This window comes from Ptychodera flava, chromosome 19 (genome assembly GCF_041260155.1).
Source record: "Ptychodera flava strain L36383 chromosome 19, AS_Pfla_20210202, whole genome shotgun sequence".
NCBI lineage: Eukaryota > Metazoa > Hemichordata > Enteropneusta > Ptychoderidae > Ptychodera > Ptychodera flava.
In genome coordinates this window covers 23,402,327-23,426,735 of record NC_091946.1, presented here as the reverse complement: position 1 = coordinate 23,426,735, position 24,409 = coordinate 23,402,327, and the positions used below count along the sequence as shown (strand labels likewise).

General features: G+C 38.7%; 2 protein-coding genes across 5 annotated transcripts in view; one reads left to right on the top strand and one right to left on the bottom strand.

The window, feature by feature from the left end:
* Positions 1–287: 287 nt before the first annotated feature.
* LOC139118968 (beta-galactoside alpha-2,6-sialyltransferase 2-like) lies at positions 288–15,428 on the top strand. Of its 4 annotated transcripts, none has more exons than XR_011548825.1 (7): positions 288–504; positions 2,926–3,016; positions 4,805–5,567; positions 5,864–6,057; positions 7,497–7,680; positions 12,181–13,491; positions 14,960–15,428. XR_011548825.1 is itself a non-coding variant. In XM_070682566.1 (7 exons), the coding sequence occupies exons 4-7, from the start codon at positions 4,859–4,861 to the stop codon at positions 12,411–12,413; spliced, it is 1,320 nt and encodes a 439-aa protein (XP_070538667.1). In that variant the 5' UTR covers positions 288–504; positions 1,395–1,472; positions 2,926–3,016; positions 4,805–4,858; the 3' UTR covers positions 12,414–13,636. The 4 variants fall into 4 exon arrangements, 3 of the variants coding, with proteins under 3 accessions (XP_070538667.1, XP_070538668.1, XP_070538669.1); XM_070682566.1 differs by lacking the exon at positions 14,960–15,428 and adding an exon at positions 1,395–1,472 and having other exon boundaries at positions 12,181–13,636; XM_070682567.1 differs by lacking the exon at positions 14,960–15,428 and having other exon boundaries at positions 12,181–13,636.
* A 2,612-nt stretch (positions 15,429–18,040) lies between these two features.
* Positions 18,041–24,409, bottom strand: part of LOC139118965 (ubiquitin carboxyl-terminal hydrolase 9X-like) — a 71,963-nt gene continuing 65,594 nt past the window's right edge. The window contains exons 61-62 of the mRNA XM_070682561.1: positions 21,586–23,823; positions 18,041–21,548 (exon numbers count right to left, since the gene is read on the bottom strand). Of these exons, the coding sequence (XP_070538662.1) occupies positions 23,620–23,823 (204 nt within the window). The 3' untranslated portion in view covers positions 18,041–21,548; positions 21,586–23,619. The remainder of the gene's footprint in view (positions 21,549–21,585; positions 23,824–24,409) is intronic.

Here is a 24,409-nt window from a genome sequence, read left to right as displayed (position 1 = left end):
CTGCGTTTTGAATACATTTGTATTTGCATCGCCATTCAACGTAACTTCACAGATTTAAATTCAGAAACTTTCGATATTCAAAATGGGCGTGTATTTGTACGTTTGATCGACATGATGGGACAGTTGAAGTAAAACTGAATGAAAATATCGAACTCCTATTTTTAATATTAGACGATGCGTCTGAATATTCTGAACAATGGCCTGACAGTAATTACTACATGTAGTGTACCTATCAGCACACCCCTCGTGAAAATTGCAATTGACCACTCCCTTATTTCATATATGTCGGCGTCATGAGCGGGTTGGACACTTCAAATGTTTGTGTCCCCTAAAGTACACCTACAGACATAGAGCAGAAACATGGCCGAGACTACAACGCGTCTGAGACAAAATTCTTGATCCGGCGTTTACTCAATATCACCTTTAACGGTTTAGTCTGCCTCTAGGCGCAGTCGTGTGAACAAAGACGCTGAGACGGTCCGGTGTGTAGCTGTATGCATATAGGTGAGAGACTGTTTATTTTTTTCGCACGTATCTTAGTGCATTGCCCGTAATGGCACCTACATGCCATTTGTACAGTGTTGTTGTTTTTCTATGTGATCATCAGTTCAGGATATTATTTCTTGGCTGAACATTTCATTGCTGCGCGAAATCTTGAGTTGTCAAACAGAGTGCTGAGTATAGCGAATATAGGAGCCTCGTTCTTCGAGTCCACCATTACAGATCACATCTACATCATATACAACAGCGATTTAATGTTTGACCTAGTGTACAGCAACGTTTGCTGCGCGGGAAGATTCATATAAGATATGAAATGTTCAAGTTTTTTTATTCCAGGGTGAATCCGTATCAGACTATTATCACATCAGAAATGAAACTTAAATAATGTGCTAAAATTTTACTGTACACCTACATTAGGTATCAATGACCGAGTTTATATATTTAGTTACCCTTCATAAGTGGGTCACAACTTCCCAATCCGTAATAAATAATAGGTCTACAGAAAGGGGAAGATTAAAATCTAAATTTCAGTCAAATCCCGATGTCAGCTCATCGTGAACTCTACTAAGTGATCAATGGTATTTTCAGGGTCTATCCGTGTCAACGTGGAATAACGTACAGATCAGATGCACATTTAAGGTACTCGTTGAAAATATATCAACAAAATATCGACAGCATTAGTGCACACGTCAGTATTGGGGTAGCTACGGTAAAGATAAACTGCGAAGACGAGACACATTATGATATATCATACTGGTAGATCTCAGTAATTTACGAAATGAAAACCGTATTGTATTATATGCTAAATATTGATCAGTTACAAGGTCAAAAGACGTTCGTCTCTGCTTTAACTCAGGTTCAAACACACTTTTGATTTCAATATTTTTGTACAGACCTACAACAAAATTAAAACACCGCTGACCCGAACAGGAATATTTGAAGAGTTTCTGTCGACATATTGTAATTAACAGGTAAGACTGTTGATGGACTGACCGTTGCCGGGTCAAAGGTCACAGAGCTCCGGGTGTTACCTTGCCGACACCATCGCGATATTTCAGAAACTTTCCAGGTGTGGGGCCTGTCAGTGTCAATACACTTACAGCTTTCTTTTCATAATATCCGTCCTGCGTGCCAATTCAAATCCAAGTACACCAAGTGGACATATTTTATCACCAACATGACGCAAATCAATAAGCCTGAGTCCGGACTGAAATATGCCAGCACAGTCACCAGTGTTCTATTCCGCTCTGCATACGCATTGTACAAACGTCTATGGGGCGCATAGGCGCAGAGCGGAATAGAACACAGGTGACTGTGATATGAGCGAAAGGTTTTATGGCTGTATGTATGTACGTGTTCAACAGCTGAAAACCGAGTATCTAACATGATCGTGTCTGAACGTTAAAATGCACAAAAACTCTCACCATCGTAAAGGATTCGCTGTGAATATATCTGTATATCTAAACCACATTTGTTTATTCCATGATATCGACCCTTATCAAGATATTACATATAAAAACCTAAGATTTCTTGGTGGATTCGATCATCCAACACGACTCTCCCATCAGCGATAACATCTGAAGTTTCGTAAGTCTGAGAGATATTCACGTTGTACTGACAGTTGACCACAAATGCGTGATCGTAAAAGCTTGGCGCACGGCACCATCCTTTTAATCGCCATTACAAACGGAACTCGAATGTACAAGATGCGTCCGACGGTCGCATATGCATATTAACCCTTTGAGTGCCAAAGTCAACTTTTGTTGCCAACAACTTTTTTAAGATGTAGACGATTTTTTTTCAGACTCTTCCCAAAATTTTGGTCAAAAATTGTTGCAAAAGAAAAGTTGTGGCCATTTGGTCCAAAATTACCAAAATAAAATACAGTGAATTTTATAAAAGTTGGTAAAATGTTACACTGAAATTTTGGTGGGAACAATTACAGCACTCAAAGGGTTAAGCTTAACTATCTCGTCCTTTCTGACGTCTTTCTGTCATACATGTTTGCCGTTGTTTACCTTCAGATTGGTTTGCAGTGTCCTATTTTCAACGGTTATCGAAAAATGAATCTAAAAAACCGCACTGATATCAACAAATCATGTATTCCGTATAAAAGTTGATAAAATTAATGTCAAAATTTGCAAAGACATTCCTTACTTCGGGCACACAGTAAGGGCATCAATACCTTTGGAAACACGACCTGTTGTGAGGTACTAGTCATGATAATCGTGGTAAAGAGTGCGTCGACCTTAGCCTCATCCGCTTGACGATCCGAGATCATTCCAATCGTATCCTTGGTGATATGCGGTTTTGGCGCGTGTACACAATCGATACTAGGAACATCACGTACCTTTTTGTACTTTTTGTCTTTTATCTTTTAGGTGTCAGTATCATTTTGTAATGTGCAACATTTCACCTTTATAGGTTTCGGCAAATTCGACAAATCGATGTAAAATATTCTGCAAGGTTTTATTGTTCGTGAAGAAGGTCAAGCCGACCAAGGAACCTTGACCAGGTGGGTGGAATTAATTCATCGGTTTGTTTAAAGGTCAAACTCATACTTTGCTGCGTTTGTTGACGTCAATTGTCATCCTTTTTTAATGCCACGGTATCTTCAGATAAGATGCGTCGTATCATCACTGATCCGGAATCCAACGTGACGATAGAAATCTACACGAAGTGATGTTGAAAATCTTTTACTGCAATCGTTTTTGCAATCGTTACGTGCTACCTGCAAAGCAAAACGTGAAACAAGCGCCACCGAGCCTATAAACACATATGTTTTCATACCCTTGTGTCCTACATAAACAGTGCCAATCTTTCTCCCAAACTTGACGTTTGAGTTCGCATCCAGACACAAAACGAATGTTCTATATGTACAATTAAATTTTAGTACCATAGACAGCCTGCGTAGAAAAGAACCTGTGTTAAGAAGTAAACATGAGGTCTACACGTAGAGCTATCGTTGCTGTAGAGCGCTGTATAGGGGATAAGTGCCCTTCGTTAAAAATGTCTGCAGTTATCAGCGAAATACTCAGGCTAGAAGACCGTGATAAATTTCCATTTCTATTTTTTTCAATTCATTCTCGTAATTAAAGACCACACTGAGTGAAACAGCCCTCACAAGGTCCATTGCTTCAACTTGATTGAAATGGGAAAAACAAAAGTGGGCATTTGATAAAATAGTTAAGCTTACACGGGATCTTGCAACCAAAAAATTCTTGGAAATGCTGTTACACGTTCGGTTTCTTTTTACTCGAAACTCCCCTTGATGGTTTCGTAGCTTTAGCTACACAATGTCGCATCCACTATAACCTTTTGCGTTAGTCATAATTATATCGCTAAAAAATTCAATGCGCCGCAAAGGAGGGATTTTCTCTTCGCATCGAAGATGAAAGATCCCTATCTACTTCGAATCCCGTGTTCAGTGTGAAATTCATTTCAACTGATTATTGGGTTTGCTTCGACTGAAATCAGACTACTTCTGCTTGCAATGGTAAACGTCTTCAATAGCGTTGATCGCGATTTCTGGTTTGTTACTAAATATAGCTGCACGCGCGCGACTTCGGACAACGCTGACTGAAATTCGGACAAATTTTGTTGTTGTATTTGCGGCTGCTGTTGTAGCTTGTCGTCAAAACCATAAATTCATACGAATCACTTTCAAATTGACTTTTTTGTTGCTATTTTAACACTAGCAGGTTATCTTTTCGTCGTCTATGCTGAAAATGCAGACAAATATTAATTTTATGCATATTAACGAGAGAAAATGTGACGTCATTTGCGAACAGCCCTATAGCATTGAATCACTTGCAGGCAAATAAAGTCGTGTGTAATTTCTGGAGATAGATGGATGTCCCGTACACAGACGACAAATAGACTTTACGTAAGGTAACATGGCTAACGGTTAACCTCCCCGGCATTTCATGACGTAATGAAATCTGAATGAGTTCGACCAAAGGTTCATTGGGATGCCGTTCAAAGGTCTAAAGGAGCATTGTTCATGAAAATAATATCCAACAACTTATAATATGCCAGAGAGAGAGAGAGAGAGAGAGAGAGAGAGAGAGAGAGAGAGAGAGAGAGAGAGAGAGAGAGAGAGAGATTTCCAATACTGAATGAGTTTAAATACAATCATACAAACACGAGGAGACATCTGAGCTGTACCTTTAATGAACAGGCTTAAAATAGTCATGTATTCATATTTGTGTGAAATTACCATGGAAACCAATTTGTTCATCGCGTCACTTCTAGCACAAAGCCGTTTTATTCAAATGCCCTTCATTTTGTTTCTAACCTACAGGAAATGGATGCGTGAGCTCCTTTTTGGCAACCAAGTAAGTTGAAAACTGTTGCCATGGCATTCTACCACAGAAGACGGGAGGAATCAAAGAATAACCTTCATCTCCGTTTCCTCGCCGTTGTCTTGGTAATGTTCTCCCTACTGCCTCTCTACGTCATCCTACTGTCGGACGATGGGGGCAGTGGCCATTGTAGCCATAAACTTTCCGACCGGAAAAGGCAACTTTTGCTGCACGTCAGAGACATTCTGGAAGGTTACAGACCCGAGGACTGGGTTTCTGATTTACAAAACGGACAGATAGACTTTGAGGACCCCGAGATTCGAGAGGCGATTGAGAATTTAGTCTTCGCCTTTCGGAACTATACCATGAGGCGTAAGGAGAACACTACAGAGTCGGCCGTTCGGACAAACTTGCCCAGCAGTAATAATGGCGGGAACTATTTCAATATTTATGCGCCTTTAAAAGAGTACGACAAAAAGTTTGACAACTACTACCTATTGACGTTGAACAATCCATTCGGCGTACACTTCACCGGTAAAGTTCATGAGCAACCTCAAAGCGCGCACGAGATTCAGTGTGATTTCAAGAAGAGAGCCCCCTACGAGACTTTGAGTAAACGTACCAAGCCTTTCCGCGACATGGGAATAGACCACCTGTTTCCTGGGGAATATATCACGGAGTTGTACGGAGAAAGATTGGGGACATGCGCAGTGGTGGCCAGTGCAGCTTTCTTCAACGGGTCTAAACTAGGAAAAGAAATTGGTATGAAAAATCAGCGCGGAGAATGTCACTCTCTATTACGTGGTTATCACCAAAATAAAATATTTGAGAATAATTCTCATTACAAATTTGAAGTCGAAGACTTGAATCTTCGCGCGTCTTATTGTTCATACAGAATTTCACGTCTTATATGTTATAAACTTCGCACCAATAAAGAGCAACAAATTTACGGGGTGGAATTCCACAAAATTTTGCCAAGAAAGATGATAATCAAATATCTCTCTCTCTCTCTCTCTCTCTCTCTCTCTCTCTCTCTCTCTCTCTCTCTCTCATTCAAGACTCACACGATGCAGTTCTCAGATATAACGACGCCCCCACAGGCGGGTACGAGACAGACGTTGGCTCGAAAACCACGATACGGCTCCTTAACACCAAGGTGTTCACCAATGATGCCTTTGAAAACAGCGAAATTTACCGGAACACGACGCTTGTTATTTGGAAATCGGGCCCCTACAACGGGAACCTGTATCGGGTAAGTTGATAATCGTGTTTGTACTACACTGCAAAACAGTATTTTGTGTGTACACGGTCGAAATTTCGAACTATAATTTATGCAATATTGTCATCGTTGATGTTACATTTGTCTGTACGGCGCTGTCATTATATTGTGAGTGTTGCCTCTCAGGGTAAAGAGCAAAGATTAAAACAATAAAAACTTCATTTTCTCGGCGGGTTTCTAACTGAGGCAAACCCTGCGCTATTAAACCAGCAAAGAATTTAAAATGTAAGATTTTCTGAATTTGAAAATCTGCTTGGGGATTCTGCCCTAATTTGTCTGAAATGCCAATCAGGTCTATATGGACGTCCTTGACTTCTTAAATATCGAGCAGAAAAATATAAGATTCCTTTAATCGCTGAATTAAACGTCTTTTTGAAAATATAATTTTGCACGGTTTGATTAAAAGCTGATAAAGAGATTTTATCGCTATCTTTGGTAATCTACTTTTACGATCAATCATACATCAAATAATTATTCATGGAGATTGTGATCTGTTATTCGAGAACAGAGTGACAGTCATTATACTAGGCATACGTCGGTAAGGTAATACCTAGGTGCCCAAACTTTGCTAATAATTGAGCAACTGCCCAATCTCATCTTCTGCAATATTACATGTAAGGTAGAACGCGGCTCGGGGACAGATAGTCGGACTCTCAAATTCCTACAATATTCTTTTCTGATCTACCACTTGTGCAGGCTCATTTTAAAGCTCTTGAAGAAAGAAAAACTTTCACCGTCTTTGTTTTTTTGAAAATCCGAAATTTAACGTTTCCCTTATAGAGTCAACACGGGAATTATGGCGGCCATTTTGAATTTCAAATATCGTGAATGTTAGGTAATTTGCTTAGCTAGTTCCAAACTTTGCTCGGTGACTCTTGATTTTTATCGCTGATTTGATAAAAGAATGGTTGAAAGTTTCATTCAGGAAAGTTTGAGAACAAGATTAAGTCTTTCACTTTCAAGGAGCATATACCTTAAATGAAATAAAATAGATCACAACATGTAGATGTGTATAAAACGTGAATACCAATAAATAATCACCACCAAATAATCAAAATACAATTTTGCCGATCCTACACTTCATAATTTAGTCAGCTTAGTTGGCTATATGTCTGTATTAAAGGTATACAGTCATCTGTAATCTAAATATGCCCACATATGGTCAAATGGGCGTTACTTGGTATTCAAAATACCCGTGTGAGGGCGCTGATTTTATAGACCGGCCACCCGCTTAAAATCTGTGATTGGTTAGATTTTCTCTTTCCAAGGTAACTGTGGCAAAATTGAAACAGATGACAGTATACCTTTAAACGTGATAGCTCTCCGGACAAGTAGTGGCTTCGAGCGTGGAGATCACAAACTTTCTACCTCTCTGATCGTGTAACTTAGCCAAATATATGTTTGGTTTGCAGTTCTACACCGCCTACGGAGACGCCAAAACTTTCTTCGACAAGTATTCGCAGCGGAGAGAGAAAGGTTTGTGGGATCACATCTACGTGCTGGAACCTACTCAGATATGGCGGACTTGGGACATAATGCAAGAGAACATCAAAAACGTGACGCTGCGAAAGACTATACCAAGTTCAGGTATCATAGGTAAGGCCAACACGATCTCGGTGTCCAAACACGTGATGGGGCCTCGTGCCAATATTGACCGACAGGTCGATGTGATTGTCTAATATGGGTAGAATGCGCCCAGGGGACAGATATTCGGACTTACATGTACTTTTCTGGCATACCGCTTGTGTGAGTTTGTTGCCGGCTGTTTTTACGGTTGATAACTTCAACTAGGGAATTAACTCGCTGAGAGGTAACACAGGATGCTACTACGCAGAGACGTCGTAAGTTTAAGTGTTGCAATGCTGTCAGCTTGACCGACCAAAAAAGTCAATTTTTCAGGGCGTAACCTGAACATGTAAAGTAGTTTACAGGAAGTAACTGTACATTGGTTAAAAAGCATTAAAGACACTTGATTGGATAAAAGATGAAAATCCAAATACTTGATTGGAAGGCATTTTTGAAGATATTCAGAATTATTCTGCTGAGTTGGCATCCCAACCAACGCCTTTACTGTTGTGTGAAGATAAGAATGGACAGTGAAATTGATCTAAATGTTATCACACTTGTGTAATTGGTTTGTGAAGTTGTTTCAAAACTTGCCTTAGAAGTTGCACTGACTTGTTATAATTGCGGTGAAAATCAGAGAGCTTTTATGGACCCCTAATAAACACACACCATGGGAGTACACTTTGCGGTGCACTTCACATATGCAGAATCATATTACATTCCTTACCGCCGCCCTGAGTGTCACAGCCAAGTCAGTGTCTAGTTGTCATTAGACTCTTGTTGTCTTCGCACTGTACGAAGTTCTTTGTGCAAAAGAAATCATGATCCACGGGAAAAGAGGTGTACATACGCCAGAAGCAGTACGTGAGAAAGTTCTCGAAATGTACGTGGATGGAAAGTCATTTCGACAGATATCAGCGGTGACCGGCATTGGCAAGTCATCAGCGTGAGACATGCTGTGTAAGTCATCCTCAGAAATGAAGACGGGCACTATCCGTGTTTGGGAATAGTACGAGAACTCGACTTTGAACATATACTCGGCCATGGCCACTACTGAAATACAAGTGTGTGTACACTTGTAGGAAACATTTATCCCACACATAGACACTAATCAGTTCCTACCGGCCGACAGGTTTTATTGCTTTACTTCAGCAATTACAGCTGAAGCCTGCTGTGAAACAACACTATCATCCGTCTGTTCTTTGCCTCAAGTTAATTACAAGTACTGATACTGCAGCAAGTTTTGAAAAACTTTACAAACCAATTACACAAGTGTGATAACATTTGGATCAATTTCACTGTCCATTCTTATCTTCACACGACCATCGCCTTTCAATATTTATAATGTTCTTTTGACAAATGCCGACTTCTAAAAATAATAGTTACTACCGTTGCATGGTCAAGATTTGTGGAGCCAGAATTTGATTATGTAAGCTTATGTATGAGCCATTGTTTCATGCCAAAGTCAATTAAATGATGACCACTGTGACGTAACCCTATCGGTGTCACACTTCATTGTTTTAGCTTACACTGGTATGCAGATAAGAATGGACAGTGAAATTGATCTTAATGTTGCCACACTTGTGTAATTGGTTTGTAAAGTTGTTCCAAAACTTGCCTCAGAAGTTGCACTGACTTGTTATAACTGGGGTGAAAATCAAAGAGCTTTTATGAACTCATAATAAACACACACCAGGGAGTATTCTTTTCAGTGCACTTCACATACACAGACTCATATTACATTCCTTATATACCGCAGCTTTGAGTTGCATTGTATCACAGCCAAGTCAGAGTCTAGTTGTCATTAGCCTCTTGTTGCCTCTGCATTGTATGAAGTTCTTTGGCAAAAAAATCATGATCTACAGGAAAAGAGGTGTACATATGCCAGAAGTAGTAAATTAGAAAGTTGTTGAAATGTACAGGGATAGATAGTCAGGAAATCTTTACCCTACACACACAGACACTAATCAGTGTCTACTTTATTGCTTTATCTCAACAATTACAGCAGAAGCCTACTGTGAAACAACACTATCATCTGTCTGTTGTTTGCGGCAACTCAACTAAAGTTACTGATCCTGTAGTAAATTTTGAAACAACTTTACAAACCAATTACACAAGTGTGATAACATTTAGATCAATTTCACTGTCCATTCTTATCTGCATACGACAGTAATTGTCCATTCGAGTACCAGTATCAATGTCAATGTCAGTGAACATCTTTTGTTCGTATTTGTCTGACCGGTAGTGGCATTGTATGTAAAAGTGGCACTCCCACTTGGTAACATTTTCAAAGCACATTTTTAATGCCAACGGTCGTTATTTGACGTGGCGACTGCGCGCGGATCACGAGATATCGATAAAAATGTCCTAAAAAAAAGTAAAAGTTTGAATTCCGGTGGCCCACCTAAATTCAGCTTCCGAACATCGAACGTTCGGCACTGAGGCCATTGTCAACTAAGCTACGGAGTACGACTCTACGCTTACGCTGCTGTATGCCACAGTACCACTCGTGTCGGTAATCGGTCATGGCCCCTGGGGGAAAGCCAAGTCTTACTGACTCTGAGAAAAAACTGAAAACAAAGTTTGATTCCACCAGAATTTGCGTAGGTGACTAGCACAGTCGTGTGGTATGCATAGACGCATACCACGCGCGCAGCAGTCATCGGAGGCGGCTAACATTTGACACGTAAAAACTGATGTTTATGTGGTATTGGCTTAAAATATAGTACAACTGATTTAGAATAATGAAAACGGCAAAAACTAAGGAGAAGTTTTACAAAACTTTTTATTATTATTATTAAAAATTGTTTAAAATGCACTAAACATACGTCTCAGCACATTGTACATAGCTGTATAAAACAATTTAAAAATACGACCACACTAAAAAATTAAAACAAAATTACACATAAAACTGAGTAAAAAGGTAGGTTTTCAAACTGCGCTTAAAACTATCTACACTTCTGGCGGTCTTAATTTCAAATTGCAAATCATTCCATAGTAAGGGTGCACATACTAAAAACGCTCTCTGTCCATATGTCTTGTTAAAGTTGCCACGGGGCTGGGTTAAACATAATTTGTCACTCGATCGCAGGTCTCTGGCAGGTACATATAAATCTAATAAATCTCTCAGATAAATAGGTGCTTACCTGAGGTAATGGCATAATGCTGTATATAAAGCCTTTGCTGTGGGAAGTAAATTAATTGCGTCGTTCGAACTTATTGTACACTCCCTAGAATATCGTCAATCAGCACAACAACAAACCTTCGCTCGGGGGATTTCGGGTCAAAATCAGAAACGATCGTAAAACTTCGGGATGTGAAAAATGCGCTCGGGAAATGACATATTTTTATCGATATCTCGAGATCCGCGCGCAGTCGCCACGTCAAATATCGACCGTTGGCATTAAAAAAATGTGTTTTAAAAATGTTACCGAGTGGGAGTGCCTCTTTAATTAACACATCGGCAACGATACTTGAGTTAATAAAAGAACTACCGGTAATGGTACTTCAGTAAACAAAAGAAAAGACCCTCCACGTTGTACCGTGTGAAATTGTTTATCCCAGTGAACGTTCGTTATGAGTTCAACAAAAATGTACACATTCCCTGTAATACTTTTACTTTAAAATTTACAATCGTAACAAGTTCATTTGACATTTTGAAGCAAATGAAGTTTTCACAGGCTAGACTCATTTCAGGAAATCGAAAATTTATATTTCCTATTGAGTTAACAAAGGGTTGACAGCCGTTAAGGTAATTTGTTAGTCCAGGAGCGAATTTTGCAAATTCCTGATTTTGAAAGGAAATCATTGAAAGAGGACAGTTTGTGCAAAATTTAAGCGTAAGTCTTTTAGTTTCGAGGTGCGTACGTCTTAAGTTCGTTTATTCGCCAATTTTTTGATTCTCGATATTATGTCACGCTTTCCTTGAGGAAATATTATTATATAGGCCTACACAAATACATTTATAAATTTTATTGTAAATTTAGACACAATGTTTTAAAAATAGATGCGGAAAATTTAGATACATTTGAAACTTTGGATGGCGCCACCAACGATCACGATGTACAGCTGATATCGCCTATAATTAATGGGGCGTTATATTAAATTTCATCCGCAACACATCCTTTGTAGTGATGTAGAAATGAGTTCGTGAGTTCGTTCAGAGACAGTAACATTTGCCGACTGATCTTGTCGCTACCGTTACATTAAGCGTCGACGGTAGCTAACGTCGATAATTTGTTTTCATTGTTCCAATTTTCAGTATCATATTCACAAATTCTCAGGATAACAATGCATCGATTCTCTGTCTTCGAACGACAGCATTTAATTTGGTTGATTTTTATACTCTTGTTAGATTGTTTGTTCGCAAAAAAATTACACCACAAAGCAATCACAGGTTGAAATCTAAACAGGCTTCACAAATTTTCTTTCTTTTTTTATGCATTTCTGAACACGACACACATGATCGTTTTGTTGTTACGATTATTACTTTTCAATGTTAAACAGGTGTTTTGCTCTCTTCATCCATAGGTATCATGCTAATGCAAAGGCTTTGTGACACTGTCAACGTCTACGGCTACATTGTCCCAGGGAATTTTACACTGATGTGCCACTACTACGACAAAAGGTGTTCGTGGGGGCGCTGGCACCCGGTCGAGTTTGAGAAGAGCGTCGTCCGGCGTATGAATGTCGGAAAAGAAGAGGAGATCACTAAAAAGGCACGGATATCATTGCCAGGACTCCGAAGCCTAAAGTGTGACTGATTATTGGTCATTGTCAACAGAATGGTAGGCTACCGACAAATGAGATTTTCAGTGCAATGATGGCCGAAGCTCGGCTGACGCCCTCTTCGACGTACTTGGAGCTGTACTTTGTTTTTCACCCTGTCCCCTTAGGCAGTAAAGTGACACCCAGGCTGTGAATATATACAGAACGAAACTTTAATGGAGAAAGTTTACTTGTGTGCCGGAGAGGACGAGATGTTGGCTTTGTTCGAAAACAGTTGACCTTGTTGTGTAATTGCTATTGAATCTTTACAGTTAGCAGGACAAAGAAATCCCGTTGTTGACAAACAAGTAGACACACCATGGAAGTATAAGCGACTACCTCTACAGGACATACAAGGTCGAACAAAGATGAGAAAAGTTTGATAGCTTATCAACAGCTATTTGAAATAAAAGCAATGCGAACTGTAGGAAGAAGTTTGATATTTCTACCCCTTTAAGATAGTATGCGCCTCAAAAGTGAATGACTTGAACTTTCATTCAAACTTTCTTCAATGAAGCTTTCAACCATTCTCTTACCATATGAAGAACAAATATCAGGGGTCACCATGTAAATTTTGGAACTAGAGAAACCAATTACCCAATATTTTCCATTATATTATAGCTTTGTCAATACCAGTGAATTTTGTGACGTCATATCCATACATTATTACTGATAATGTATTCCATTATTCAGCATTGCGGCCCCACAGCGAGCAAGTTTTTTTTTTTTGGAAAACGAAAAAAGGACTGCGCATTTAAGCCTGAAAGGAGGGAAAATATCGGATAAACCATGTAATACACAAAACTATAAATCTTGATAATGGTGCACAATATTGATAATAATGTCTTACTTTGTACGATTTATTACATTTTTTGAGTCCTCACGCACGCACTTGCCGTCTGTCTGGCTGGCGCTCAGCATGCAGTCCCCGTCCGATACGCTGGTTTTACTACTACGTTTCTTTACAACATGGTTCGCTTCGTTGCCGTATAGGTGAAACAGAATCAGTGCGTTTGCAAACTCCTAGACGATACTGGGTTTGACACATGGCATATTATGTATGTCAGTGGCCATGTAAGGGACTGGTCAGTTTCTTCGGCCTGGGGGGGGGGGCGGTGGATTATTTTTTGCCGTCGTCAAAAAGTGACTGACCCCCCCCCTATTCCAAATTTTGAAAACAGGGTGACCCCCCCGGCGCGCGACATAAAAAAAACAAAAGGTGGACATAAATTTATTATTATTTTATATATATATATATATTATATATATATATATATATATATATATATATATATATATATATATATATATATATATATATATATATATATATATATAATATATATATAAATTATATATATATATATATTATATTTTACATTTTACATATATTTATATTTTAAATAGTCATTCTATGTTTTAATGAAATTGTTGACATGTCAGTTGTAAGATAGGAATTTCAAAGTGTCAATCTTAAAGTTTGAATACAGTATATTTTGAATGAGCCGTATTTTGAATGAGCTGTGAATGTATTTCACACTTTCTATGCTTAACCAGATGTCCTGAACTGTTGTACAGAAATGGATGTCAATCATTAATATCAAAGAGGAAAAAGCAGTGAATCAAAAACTTTGATAGGTGTTAAGGCTTGCCAACCATCCAATAAATCTCCTGAGGAGCCATAGAGAGCTTTTTTAGCCAAATCTGATGTGTACAGTGTCTGAGAAGACCTTTTCTTGTAACATTGAAACCATAAAAGCACAGCTAATAATGACAAAAACTGCCTTTTTTTAACTGTTATTTTGTTCATAAAAAGCATCTTTCTACAGAAAACCTGTGACACAAAGGAAAATAATTGCCTCAATGAGAAGGAAAGATATCTTGTCATTTTTCTATCTCTAAAATAAGTCACTGTATCAAATATATATTGTGAAATATTTGTGCATGTTGCTTTCTCATACTGAATTCTCATAGAGAGAACAGAAAAGTATCAGGAATTTGTCATCCTTTTCATATGAAATGCAGATTTCATAATGGTACACTTTCACTTAGCAAACATCAAGATATCTCTGATTTATTATAGCATGGCGCCCGGACAGCGCGCCGAAAATATGAAACATCCCGATATCTCTGATATATATGCCTTGTATATTAAAGTCATGCACCTGAAGGGCATGCTAAAAAATGTCTGATATATTAAAGTAATGAGCTTGAAGAGCACACTGAAAAATATTGAACATACAGATATCTCTGATGTAAGTATGCTTGATATGTTAAAGTTGGGCGTGCTGAAAAATATGACTGATTATTGAAGTTACGCGCTCGAAGGGCGCGCCGAAAAATACAACTGAATGATGAAATTTGTGGCTTACACTAGCATTTTAGGCAATAATGAGCCTGTGTCAAAATTCAAAAAACACACTGACCCCCCCTATCGGGCATTTCAAAAACATGGTGACCCCCCTATCACCAAAGTCAAAAACAGGGTGACCCCCCCCCCCCATGAATCCACCGGCCCCCCCAGGCTGAAGAAACTGACCAGTCCCTAAACGATGCAAGCGTGAAAGCTACTCGAACCACAGGTCCAGTAGGCATAATTTGTGATGATTTTTTCCTATTATTATCATAAAAAATAATTATGAATATTAATAAATTATTAATATGAATGTTACAGAATATTAAAACTTTTTTACACACAATGTCGTCTACTTTATGTAAATGCTGTCTGGAAACTCCATTGTTGTGATAATTATGATTATTAATAAATTATGATTATGATCAATAAAGTCATATTTTACACATCGTAATGTGCTTATATGAACAACTGTCTGGAAACCCTTGTATAGTTTCACAATCCATGCCAAAATATACAAGTGACACCATTGCCAAGCTTCAGTCTACGGCGAGAGTTACCAATGCCCAGGTTCAGTCTACGGCGAGCTACACAGCGTATATAATATACACTGTGGAGTTTCCAGACAGCATTTACACAAAGTAGACAACATTGTGAGTAAAAAAGTTTTAATATTCTGTAACATTCATATTAATAATTTATTAATATTCATAATTATTTTTTATGATAATAATAGGAAAAAAATCATCACAAATTATGCCTACTGGACCTGTGCTCGAACCAGCCGTAAACGGGCCAACAACGGCAGCTTGCTGTCATCAACCTTGACCGGAAGTGTCTACAGATATACTATGGAGCCATTCAAAGTCTCGGTCCAAGGTCAGCTACTACCAACAATCATGACGACCGTGGACTCTCCGTTGATCTAACATCTCGGCCACCCAATTCTGATGCACTGACTGTAATTTGAGACAACTTTCATTCATAGTTTTTTTCTCCATGTCTGTGATTTTACCTTGCCTTGTTCTCGATATCGCGACGGTACCGAAACCCTCTAGTAATATGTTTGTCAACTGTACCTTTCAAGCACCCGTTTACGTCAAGTTCTGTCGTTCGCCGAAATAAAATAGCTCTTCTCAAGAAGCCATCGAAAATTAAATTTATAGACATAATTATTATTGAAATATAAACATTTGAATAACAATGTTGAACTCTGTTGATATCGTTTGCAATGAACTGGTCTGATCTGAACTGGTCAATGAATACTACTAGCGACATAATAATCATCATATTGATCAGCTGATACCATGCAGCTCGCTGATCATACTGATGTCGATGTACGAACATTCCGTTTTCTTCATCTCTGGCATTTCACCGTGTCGATTTTTTGAATGGCAAGATATTTAAAGGTGATGTTTCAAGTTTGATATAGACGGTAGGGATGCATTTACTTTTCATTTCCCCGAAAATACATCGTTTTCCAATTCAAAATGAACCGTGAAAGTGCTGGTCATTTTTTTGTGCTGAATGTGCGTGTTCAGTGCAGTGCACTGTGCAGTGTGGAGTGAATGTAATATGCACAGAGTCAGGGCCGATCATGCTGGACGACGCTCACTGGCTTCAAACTCAGTTAAAATTTCCTTTTTTATTCGTTTTCTACAACTACAAATTCACTGGCATTGCCAAAACTATAAAATATAGCAATAATGCACCCCCTGCCGACCCATAATGGACTCAAGCAAACTTTGCACTCCATAAAAAAAAATAATGTACTCGGCTTCGCCTCGTGCATTATGTCGCGCAAAGTTTGCTTTCGTCCATTATGGGTCGGCAGGGGGTGCATTATTGCTTAAATATTTGAAATTCAAAATGGCTGCTATCCCTGTTACTTCCTTCAGGAGTAAATAAAATTTTTGATTTAAAAAAATAGGACATGGAAGATCACTTACTCCAGGGACTTTCATATGGGCCCCTACACCCAGAAGACCAGAAAGTATTGAAAAACGAGGAGTTCAAATATCAATGCCGAAGGCAATTTCACCCTAAGGACAAATTCTTTGCTCCAAGTTTAAATCCATGCAATGTAAACTTCAGAAAGCCATGTCCCAACTATGGACATCTTCACGGCCGAATTGTTCAAACCACTAAACTACACATCATCATCATAACCAGGCCAACTTTTAGGACTGATTTCCTTTTTTGGCAGTCGTGACCATGACACTCTGTTGAGCAAGACAGCTCTCCGAAAAAATATCGCAATTATACGGTGTCGCTCACATTTGATCAGAATTGGTACATACCAGTATGGGTAGCAAAGATCAACAATAAATGTTGTTTCTATCTGTTCAGTGCAGGAAAATTCTACGTTGATGTTATGACAATGATTTCTGCACAGTACAACCAGAAAAACAACAAGAAATATTTAAACCAGAAAAACAAGAATGACAAAAGTTGGACATGCTGCTACAGATAAATAGGTGTTTTGATCCAAAAAGGGCAAAAATTGTCCTAAAAACACAAATATTGAAATTTCACCACATTTATTGCAAACAGCTTCTCAGCTTGTCAAAAGATGATCTGCAACATTTCGCGAAATCTATCAGCAATATAAATCACTAGGCCATATGTATGTTGTAGTTACAGCACGCAATCTTATTTGCGCTAGTGATATGGATGTACATTGTATCATCAGACAGCGTCGAACTAAACAAAATTATAAATCTGAAAATTTACTCAGAAAAAAAAAATTTGCACAGCTTTTCTCATTTGGAAAAATTTTTTTATAGAAATTTACAATTGTAAAAAAATGTTCACAATTTCATTGTGACCACCCCCTCCCAAGATCTAATGGTCCGTCCCTTAGTTTCATCAGGTCTGTTAATATGTAACAGTTCATAAACAATGACAGGAAATGACTCAAGGTCAGTGGAGTATCCTGTTTCAGTCATTGGCATGCCACCACTCCTGAACAGTTGCAGAATTCCCCTTTTTCTTACCTCATTTGCACATTTTTGACACTGACGTGTTCATTTGAACAACATCACATCTAAACCCCTGTATCTACCTGTACACCAAATACAAAGATGGTAGCTTAGGGGGTATGGGAGCTTTTGCGTGTGACGGACATATATCCATACATACATACCCACATACATACATACATGCAGACATACAGACGCCACAGACTCACCATATAAGCTCTTTTTGGTACTTATATAAATACCAAATATGAGCTAAAAACTAACAGAGACAGGACACACTTGGCAGATCTGTGCTTTTGATAATTATTGCAAATTTATTCTCTATGGATGATACAAGTTTCCAAGTTTTTTTGACTCTCTTTTTTATCACGAATACCATTTTCTTCAGCAAAGCTGTCTTAGTAACTTTGCGGGGACAATATACAAGGAACTGTACAAGTTCCACATGAACACAGTGAATTTTCAATATTTGATATATGTACTTTTTTTTCAACACCTACCATTGCTGTTTTGTCTTCACACAGAGTGAAACGAATAAACCAGAAGTACAGGCAGTTTATAAACTGTCCCCTCAATTTTATGACTGTAGCACTAGGCTCTCAACAACTACTGTTGATTAAAAAAAAAAGCAAATACATCAGGGGGTCATGGTAGAGTTCATCGCTATGGCAACTCTCAAGCTACCATGGTGACATCAAGTCCTCCTTAATGACTACTTTTCACACTGTAACAAATGAACTGACAAGCGCGTCGGTCTCACCTTCTGAGATGAGTTAGAAAACCAGGATGACGACGCTGCCAGGAATAAATAATGTACAAAATGCTCAGTCACTTGTAAGAAAGAGCTCTTGCCGTGGTGCGTGCCTTTCTGTTCCAGCACACCTTTGCATGCCCTTTGTTAACTACTAAAAATGAAATTATCTAATAACATGTGAATTTACAAAAAAACACAACACGTAAAAACGCATCTCTTCTGTTGACAGTCAGTCTGGCATCTGTGATTCAAAGACTGAACGTCAACAGTTGAACAAATCTTACACAATTAACTTGAAATTTCTTCACAAGGCCAGACACTTGGTGGCTATTCTTTTTTTAAAACAATTGCATCCTTCTCCGTCGTCTATTTTGCAATTAAATAGGACAAAGCAACATAGAAATTTTCAATATTTTCGTCATCTTGTCTCTCATTTTAATACTAAACATTTGTATAAAAGGGCAGAAAAGCAAAAATATTCTTGAAAAACCTAGGCATGCCACATGTTACCCCCTAGCTTACCTCATGTACATCTAGTCCTAAATCCACGGCACTGTGCAACATTTGAACAAATACACCAACGACTAGGCTTAGCTTTTTCATCACTTCGGAAACAGTACATACACAACCAGAGGGGTCAAAAATATGACAATCAATCAGGTTTTTTTTTACTCAACAAGGTATTTTCTGAATGAGTCTAGAACACAATGCTTCAAGCACAATTTTTAACGAGCACTAACAAATAAAGCAAAGTTTCATCAAAGTTACACAGTCATGCTGAAAAACAGCAGGAAAATGCACATCATACAACAATGTATGAAAGTAGATGCCCGGACCCCCTCCCCTATTGTAAATACTTGTTTTCATGACAATTTTTTGCCTTCCCGCTCCCCTTTTTCTACTTATCTACTGTTTTCACAGATACAGATAAATGGTAAAAAAAATTACACACTACATCTGACACCTGTGTTTGTGTGTGTGCAGGTACCAAACACATTTTATGTACAGTTAAACTACATACTATGGTTCAACTACTCTCACAATCCCCCCTCCCTGTTCAGTCCCAAGCACAATGCCCTGGCTCTTGCTACAATTCGGCATTTTTTTTTTGCAATTTTAAAGAAATGAACCAAATATCCGAGAAAGCTTGCTTTTGCTATTATGATAACACACTATCATTTCAAGCATAATGATGTTGTTGATGATGATGGTGGTGATGATGATGATGATGGTGATGATGATAATGCAGTAACCCTTTCGCCATCATGGTTTCGCCCGGAGCCCATTGTTTTCAATGATGAGTGTGGACCTGTCTATAGAGAAATGGGGGCGGAAAGGTTGGGGAACAGCTGATCTCCATTTGAGAGTTCTACACACTACTCAGATACAAGCTACATAATGTCTGCACTATCTGTTCCTTGCTATCATGACAAAGTCTCTTCACCTGTTCCATGTCAGTTAGTGGGTCTATTGTTTGTTTGCACTTGTCCCCTTGGAAACTGACTTTCAGAGGCACGCACTGATTTTTTGATGGCGGCTTTCTCCTTAAAATGAATAGACAGAAACAGAGAAGAGAAGAAATCAACTGTGACAACACTGTTTGACAACTTTTTTTGGACACAAGGCCATCTCATCTCCACAGAAACAAAACATGATACACTGGCCGTTCTGGTGTAACTTCATTGTTACAATGGAAAGTTGTAAAACAATAAATGACCTGACCCTGGTAGGATTACATTGAGGAGAGCTATGGATCTCTTGAAAAGTATTCACTTTTAAAAGTTCCTTCGACTGCGAATTCAAAGATTTTCATTTCACCTGCTGAGTAATACCAGACCAATGGACATTTCTCTTAAAACTGCCCTTGTTGTTTGATATAGGGAGCAAGCTGGCAAATTGAACTACACTACCTCTGAACACTGTGGCCGTGGTCTTTTCAGTACAACTTGCAGTGTCCTGACTATCACGCCAAATCTGCTGCATGAAACGTGCTGCTCAAAGTATCAATTTTGTTCTTTGTACAAAAGGAAAGAGACAGCGTTTACTTATTCATTTGTAGTAAAACAAATCCAGAATTATTTAAACCAAGCAGAAAGTGTAGAACTAGATTTCCCTGAATAAACGGAGGAGAGAAAAAGCCAAAACAGGTCTGAAGTTATAAGGATAGGTGGCTATCGGTGTTTTCAACTCTTGCCATGACAATTACAGAATGGACATAACTCACAGAAATAAATACTAACAGCACTTATTTTCAGCTCTTACTAGTACTACCTACATGCTGAATGACGCCATACTTGCTTTGGCAATGCCAAGATTCTAACCCTGCATTATCCCTTTCACCACAATGCTTCGGTCAAGGCCCACGGTTATCAATGGTGATTGTGGCCCTGTTTACAGGGAACTGGGTGGGTGAACGGTCTATTTCAAGTGGCATTATAAAGTCTCTTTTTCACCATCTCTACAACGCCTCTTGTAGCAAATCATAACAGAAATATCACAAAAAACTGTGATATGCTTTGACTCATATTTACAAATATCACACTATGTCTGGTCCTACAGCATGTACACGTTGTCACACTTTTCTCCACCCACTAAAGCCATGCATGCCAGACAACACTGGACACTGCACCACCAGATGACGGAACTACTCTACTCTCCTCTAAGGTTTATGAAAAATACGAAACAGTATGAGCATAATTCACATAATAAATTCTCATTTGAAAAAAATGATAAAGCACTTGTGATGTTCTTCAGAAACTGAATGCGATAAAAAGGAATAATAATTTAAATAGTAAATTTGGGTTTTTTTTACTTATTTACAAAAGAAAAATTGGTACCTTCCCTCAAGGTAGATAGTTAAAGCAAACATGGACTATAAACAATGTCACAGTTTTGTGCCACAAAAAGCTAGAGAAAAACAATGCAAGCCATGTTCTTTCTTACTCTTTGACCCCTGACCCTCTGGTGACCTATGACATGCAGGGGTTAACCTCTATGCATGGTGACCTATGACATGTAGGGGTTAACCTCTTTGCATGGTGACCTATGACATGTAGGGGTTAACCTCTATGCATGGTGACCTATGACATGTAGGGGTTAACCTCTTTGCATGGTGACCTATGACATGTACGGCTTGACCTCTATGTATATGGTTCAAAGGGTCAGGAGATGAAGGGATGGTTCTTATTGTCTCGCACACAGAGTGAGCCTAGCATTTAGCCAGTCAATTTTTGACTCTGTAAAATACTGGCTACTTGGGAATAGACAAGGAAATGCTAGACTAGCATAAAGCGTATAGACCAATCTTCACTGACTTTGGTACCAGCAGAGAATTAATTTAAGCCAAACTGAATGTGGTTCATACTTTCTGGAAATAAAGGAACTGTCTCATCTAAACATCAATTTCTGCAGGTCATGACAGTTTCATGGCAGGCCCCCACATTTACAGGTACAGCAACAACAAAAAATTTACATATCAAAGGAACAATAGAAAGGTCAATTAATATACAATGAAGGTCAAAGTTTAAAAGTCATTTTTTCTTTGTTTGAAAACCGCACAGGATTGGAGTACAGTTGTGAGGGCTAATAATGATACAGTTCTTGCAAAAGTTGGTTGCAAGTAGATCAATAATGACCGAATCATTGAAATGCTCTGCAAGAGTGACAGTGTCCAATTTCCTTCCAGTAAATCTTCAGTGGTTTTACCTTTTTACCACCATGGTTCAGCCCAATCTCACTCTTTTCTTTGGTAAAATTGAACCTCTACTCAGGGTAGGGGAGGATCAATAGCTCAGATTTAGAGTTCAAAAACTGGTACAAAATTGTAATTTTGCAAGCCGTCATCTTTGCAAACACTACAAGATGAGATTTATTTTCCCCAGTCATACACTTCTAAGACAATTTGTGTAACTTTTGATGATTTGTCTCATCAGTTTCCCAAGTTCAGAGTGGGTGAACAAGGGCCTGATTACTGCAAAAGGGAACAGAGTAAAAGAGGAGAAATAAGCAAGAACAAAACAGTCCACTTGGTGGGAACCGCACAGATTAATGTGTACAACCAACAACAGCTACCACTTTTGATTTACATTGTGCGACTTTTTTTGAAACATGAAAGCTTTGTTTGATCATAAACATGCATAGTAAATCACACAGCCAAGATCTTTATGGAGGAAAGCTCTTCTCGCTTTGTTTGTTGAAAAAGTCTGAACCACCGCAAAATATGCTACAGAGCGCCCTCAAGTGACAAGTATCCCTGGTTAGGTAAAACCCCATGGGATGGAACTGTTGGGCATCTAGGACAATTGCTGCTTTATGATACAGTTTTTATTGATGTAGTTTAACCCTATACCACACTGGTTTGGTCCAATCCCATTGTTTGCAATGGAATGGATGGAACTATTTTCTATACACTAGGGGTGGTAGGGTTAATATTCTCTTTGAGAAAGCAATGCACCAAGTTCCTACAGTGTGCAAAAACATCCACCACAGAACTAGAGTACCTCTCTGTAAAATACAAATGTCACTACATTGACAATCCCCATTTCACATCTCAAGTACAACACTAAACAGTAAACACAAATACATAGAGATATTCCTTTTAACACTAATTAAGTACAGTCTAGAGGAAGGTGTTTGAGTGCTCTCCTACACTAACCAACTACAGTGGGGCTAAGTCTGCAGGGGGAAATGCATAGGTTTATGTTTCCATCCATCCATTCCGCTAAAATCCTCTTTCCCGACATGTCCTTCATGCGGATTTCTATCCTCTTTCCTGCATGCATATTCCTTGCTGTCACGTGAGTAAATGCTGCAAAAGCCTCCTGGAAGTAAAAGTTGTCCTGCTGCGGTCCTCGCTTCCTTTACTACACAGTAATTCCCGTTCCTTGATATGCAAACTTGGGTCATCTGCATCACAATGCTACTTCAAAATTTCATCCAACCAGAGAGAGTAACAGCCACCAATGTTTAACAATATTATGATGAATCATCATCTTCGATTATTTTGGAATAATCCATTGTTCTCCAAAAGTGAGGTCCATTCTAAATACTGAAGGGGGAGGGGCGGTCCAATTCCCTGGACTGTTTTCAAATTCACAAAACCAAACTACAGGCGTCTATTCTTTGTTGCTCTTCTGTTGTGTAGGGGTGCTTTCTGAGTCCTCGCTGGCTTCACGCTCTGGGGCGTCCGGTGACTGCACAGGTTGTCGGGATTGGTTGTTGATGGCATTGTTTATAGTATTGTTCTGTTTGTGTAAATTTGCAACATGCTGCTGGGAGTAACTGTGAGGGTGCTGGTTGTTCTGTAATGTCTGGTTATTCTGCAAAATAAAAGACAACGAACATTTTTTTTATGGCTGCCTACGTCCAACAAAGTTTACAGCCTAGCAAACAGTAAAGGTGACTATATATTCTCTTGATTCTGATGTGTTCAGGGTGAATATGCTGTGGATATCTTAACTGTGGTGTAATTCTTTGCTGGTTATTCTGATGTGTTACATGGTGTATATGCTGTGGATATCTTAACTGTGGTGTAATTCTTTGCTGGTTATTCTGAGGTGTTACATGGTGTATATGCTAGATATCTTACCTGTGGTGTAATTCTTTGCTGGTTATTCTGATGTGTTACATGGTGTATATGCTGGATATCTTACCTGTGGTGTAATTCTTTGCTTGTTATTCTGATGTGTTACATGGTGTATATGCTGTGGATATCTTACCTGTGGTGTAATTCTTTGCTTGTTATTCTGATGTGTTACATGGTGTATATGCTGTGGATATCTTACCTGTGGTGTAATTCTTTGCTCGTTATTCTGAGATGTTACATGGTGTATATGCTGGATATCTTACCTGTGGTGTAATTCTTTGCTGGTTATTCTGATGTGTTACATGGTGTATATGCTGGAT